The 5,559-nt window shown below is 26.8% G+C and overlaps 1 protein-coding gene across 1 annotated transcript; it reads left to right on the forward strand.

Annotated features, from left to right (window-relative positions):
• Positions 1-264: 264 nt before the first annotated feature.
• On the forward strand, positions 265-1,860 carry LOC126672795 (uncharacterized). The gene is made up of 3 exons (XM_050366747.1): positions 265-979; positions 1,081-1,197; positions 1,634-1,860. Exons 1-3 carry the CDS (start codon positions 265-267, stop codon positions 1,858-1,860), a joined length of 1,059 nt encoding a protein of 352 aa, XP_050222704.1.
• The last annotated feature ends 3,699 nt before the right edge of the window (positions 1,861-5,559 follow it).

Consider the following 5,559-nt stretch of genomic DNA (forward strand, 5'->3'; position numbering starts at 1 on the left):
AATTTCTTAGTTTATTGTCCTGCCGGGATATCCTTTGTGAAATCTGTTGATGCTTCAAATTTTGTGAAAGATGCTCCAACACTTTTGGCTTTATTTTCTGAAGTAATTGATTGGGTTGGACCTAGCAATGTTGTGCATTTGGTTACTGATAATGCAGCCAATTATGCATCTGCAGGGAGGCTGGTTCATGAAAAGTACAGCAACATTTATTAGTCACCTTGCGCCGCACATTGCTTGAATCTTATTTTGAAGGACATTAGTAGCATGGAACATGTTGCTAAATTGGCTTCTAATGCTTCCAAGGTAACCGTATTTGTATATAATCATATTATATTTTTGGCATGGTTAAGGAGAAGATCAAGTTGGAAAGAGATTGTACGTCCAGCAGTAACTAGATTTGCCACCACCTTTATCACATTGCAAAACCTTCATGAACACAAGAATGACTTGCAAACTTTGATAACGAATAGAGTTTACACGGACCATAAGCTTTCAAGAAGTGACAAGGGAAAAGTAGTAAGTTCACTCATTTTAAATAATAAATTTTGGGATGATTGTTTGATTATGGTCAAAATTGCTGTTCCACTTATTAGACTATTACGTCTAGTAGATTCTGATGAAAAGCCTTCATTGGGATATGTTTATGAAGGCATGCGTAGAGCACGCAAGGCAATCAAGCACATGTTTAAGAAAAAAAAAAGTATGTATGCACATTATATAAAAATTCTTGATGAGAGATGGGATAAACACTTGCGGAAGAAACTTCATGTAGCTGCCTATTTTTTAAATCCCGCTTTCATATATGAACCAAATTTTTGTAATAAAGTGGAGGTTATGAGTGGACTTCTTGATATACTTGATTCAAAGGGCGTGTGCTCTGGCGGAAAGAAAGCAATAAAAGAGATAAAATTGTATCGAGACCGTTTGGGAAGTTTTAGTCGACAAATTACTCTTACTACATCAAAGACATTACAGCCATGTATATAATACTTAACTGTAACCTTTTTATGTAAGTATGTATCTATATAATGTGAAATTAAAATATTTTCCTGAATGTCAAATCTTATTTTATTAATATAGATGAATGGTGGAAGTTGTATGGTCATAGTGCTCCGATCTTACAAAAAATAGCCATTCGACTTCTCAGTCAAACATCATCTTCATCTGGATGTGAAAGAAATTGGAGTTTATTTGATCGTATCCATACTAAGAAAAGAAACAGATTAGAGCACCAACGATTGAATGATCTTGTTTATATTAATTACAACTTGCGGTTAAAAAATAGGTACGTTTACTTTATTATGTCTAATTATTTTTATTATAATTTTTAATATGTGCAAATTGTGATTTTTTATTTAGGCTTCATTATAAAAAACAATTATGCGACCCAATCGACTATGAATGTATCGAAAAGACTGATTTTTGGATCGAAGAAAAAGATCCGCCAATAGAATTTGACTTGAACGAATTGGCCGAAACTCTTTACGAGCAGGATGTCGTTCTATCACTAGAACAAATTAAAAACCAATCACATTCTAAAGGTTAGTTCATTTAAATGATTTATATACATTTATGTGTGTGTTTAACTTATTTTTATTATCTCTTATATTGTATAATTTTTTTATGCTACTAGATAATGGAAGACAGGATGATATATATGACCTTACTGTAGAGAATGTCGAATTCAGTCTTCTTGAGTCTTTTGGTACTATTGGTGAAAGCAATGGTTCTGTAGCTGAAAATAATGAAAGTGCTGGAATATTTTTTGGAGGCATGGATGATGGTGGTACAAATAATGACTTTGATTATAATTCTTCTTTTAATTTGAGAGATGAAGATGATGATACACAGCAGCCTTGAGAAATCAACAATTAATATTTGGCAGTTCATTGTTTGAAATAGTGTTATGGAGAATTTTTGGACAATTTCGTATTACACTGTAGTTTTGGATTTTTTTTGGTTGTTTTGAATTTTCCAGTATTTAATCATGGAGAATTGATGATCTATAATATTTTTCTATATTAATATGAATATTATCTTGATATTGCGGTTTAGCCCCGGTTCAACCCCGGTTGAACCTTTAACCCTTAACCATTTGATGTCACCGGTTTTATGACCGGGTCGGGTTTGACAACATTGGTAAATATAAAACAATAAAGATAAAATAAAAATATTATTTAGAAATAGATTTTTGAATATCAAATATATTTTAAAATATGGAGTTGGATTAATTGTTTTGTTCTTTTGTTTTATTTTCACCTTTTCTAAGGAAATTAGAGATATACTAATTGAAGTATCTAGTTGGATAAGTAAAGCTTGACCCACCAAGGATGATGGAATGTCCTTGTAAGAATGACGAGATGTCCCAGCTAGTCCCACCAAAGATCTTTATTCTAATAAATGACTAAATAATTTTGAAATTCTTTTAATATTTTCTATTTGTTTTTTTCACATGATATTATATCCAAAGTTGCATTTACATATAGTAAATCACAGGCGTTCCCATCTCATAGTTGGGTTTTTATTATGAATGAAAATAGTTGGGTTTTTATTATGAATGAAAATAGTTGGGTTTTTATTATTTATATCCAAAGAATATTATTATCTTCTTTTCTTTGAATGGGTTCATAAACAAAAAAATTGTTAAACTAAAATTAGCATTTGAACTAATTACAATCAACCATTAAGCTAGTACATTTATTAGACTGTACTACTGTTATTGATCAATCAAAATGTTAATTTGAATTTAGTTAGAAGGTACATAAAAACTCTTCAAGTTATTTAATATGAGCATTAAGTTTTTTCAAAAAAATAATTTGACTATTTAAACTCTTAAAAATTTTAAATGGTGCAAATAAATCTCCACTTAAGAAAATCACAAAAATAATTAAAAGTATGAGGTGTTAAATGAAAAAAAATAAACTAAAAGGGATTAAATGTTCTTTCTAAAAATTAAAAAAAAACATCAATTAAAAATATTAAAGCCTCAAATGGATAAAAAAAAATTAAAAAGATTTATATGCTTTTTCTAAATTATGTTTTTTTTCTTCAAATTTGGCCTTAAATCTATATCAGAAAGATAGTAATTCAAAACTAATGTAAAATTTTAAACTTTTAAATTTAATTAGTTTATTCTAACACATTTATGTTTAAATTTTTGTAATATCTTTTATAGAAGTTTGTCTGTCTTTAAATAAGTTATTTTTTCTTTTATAAAAATAGCTCTATTACATTATTTTAGATAAAAATTTATATAACTTTAAATTTCAAATTAATTATTCGATCTGCCAATAATATTATCTATGTTTTTGCCAAAGCATCTCATTTTATGTCAAATCAATTAAAAATTAAAACGTTCAGGGTCTGGGTTCCCTTAGAACGTTTAAGAAGTCTATATTTAGTTATTAGATCTAGTTATTTTAGCCAATATAATTGAGTGACCCTTGTTTGTTAATTTAGCCCTAATCGATAACTGTATTTTTACAGCTCTCATCTTCTTTTTTAGAATAGTTGATCCAATGTGTTGAGAAATCGTACCTATAATTTTTGTTATTACTAATGAAAAATTTAGCATGTGACAAAAAAAATAAAAATTAAAAGACATTTTAATTTTTCTAACTATTTTTAATATTGGCTTAATGAAAGTTTTTATATTTGAGAAAAAAAATACAAAAAGTAATTTTTAGGCTATTGATTATTATAAAGAATCAATCAACCAAACATTAAAAGACAAAATTCTAATTAATTTGACAATAAAATTAGTATTTAATTAGTTCTCTCAGCATCAAATGCATGAAATTCAATTTAAAACAAGGACGCAAACAAAATTCCTACTCAATATTTAAATAGCACATTTAAGTTATAATCTAATCTATTACTAATAACTCACTAATAAATTAATAAGTCAACTACTTGACAACATATCTTCTTCTTGGAAGCATTTTAAGGATGATTTGTCGTCCATGTAACTGGTTAGGAGAGTTCTTTAGGTCTTAATCTCCATGTCTATCTCAAATTGATGACATAAAAGAGTGAATAAATTAGTAATTAATTTCACTAATTAAAACTTGGTAGATGATTAAATTTGAGTTTATAATGTCGTAGTTGGTTAATTTACGTACCAATTTTTAAAGCATGAACCGACCTGCTAGGAAGCTAATTATTACTATATAATAACTAATATTATATGGTTTAATTATTTATTTTATGTAAATATATAACTATTATTTCCATGTCAACGCTACAGAAAATACTACTAGACAAGAAAGGTGTGCTTGACGAAGCCTAATAATGTGACTCGTGTGCATGAGCTAATTAAGCCATTGATTAAGAGGTTGATTATGTAACTAGTTAATTAATTTGAAATTAATTAAGCTAAATATTTAATTATGTGATTAAGATTAGCTATAAATTAAGAGGTTGATTATGTAACTAATTAATTTGAAGTTAAGTTTAATGGATATGACATCAAATCAAGTTTTGGATCAAATGGCTCGTTAGATGATAAGAAAATTAGCTATTATCCAGTGAAAGATATGAAAATAATGCAAATTCATTGAATGAGTAGACTTTATCACTTGTTGGCAAATTATTAAAACAACTTTTTGGTGCTTAAAATCTTCGTCAATTTTGGATATACTGACAAAAACATATTAAAGTTGTGTACTTTAATTTCTAATTAAGAAAAAACAATTTAAGATGGGACTCTCAAACTATAACATGAAATTTCAACCAAAAAAACATGAAAAATCCCCGTCGAGATCAATTATATATACACAGTGGCGAATTTAAAAAAATTGGATGGTGGGATCCATATGTATATTAAAAAATTTAAAAATAAAAATATAATTGTTTTAATTATCTAATAATAATATGAATTTTTTTTCTTCAAATTATCTTTGATTAATTTATATATCTTAAAAATATTAAATAATTGTATCGTTATTCACACTATTAAATATACATATATATCATATAATTTCATTCAATTTATTTCATAATTACTTTTAATTAAGAAATTAAATATATATGTGTATGTATAAAATAAAACATTCTAATTATTTAGAAGTTTAATTTGTACTTAATAATTTTGTAAGATAAATTTGAATTTTAAAATAATTTATGTTTTATTTTAATTAATATAAGATATACTAAATGGTCAAATAGATAAGGCTTAATCACTCAAAAGCTCCCCACCTTTAAACTTTTTTTTAATTGCAACCTGACGTAGGAAAATTCTATCAGAACCCCTCCACCTTATATTTTCTTTCAATTGTACCCAAACGTATTAAATTGACCTCTTTTGACATGAAAAATAATTAAAATAATCTTTTATTTTTAATTTATATTCTAATTAAACACTAATATTATTAATAATGTAAAAAATCATTCTTCCTAAAATTATATACAATAACTTTTTAAAATCAAAACTATAAAAAATTTCAATTTAGGGTACAATTGAAAAAAAATCTAAAGATGAAAGGATTTTGAGAGGATTTTCCTACGTCAGGGTGCAATTGAAATGAAATTTACATGTGGAAGGGTTTTGAGAGAGTTTAC

Source organism: Mercurialis annua, linkage group LG3 (genome assembly GCF_937616625.2).
Source record: "Mercurialis annua linkage group LG3, ddMerAnnu1.2, whole genome shotgun sequence".
NCBI classification, from domain to species: domain Eukaryota; kingdom Viridiplantae; phylum Streptophyta; class Magnoliopsida; order Malpighiales; family Euphorbiaceae; genus Mercurialis; species Mercurialis annua.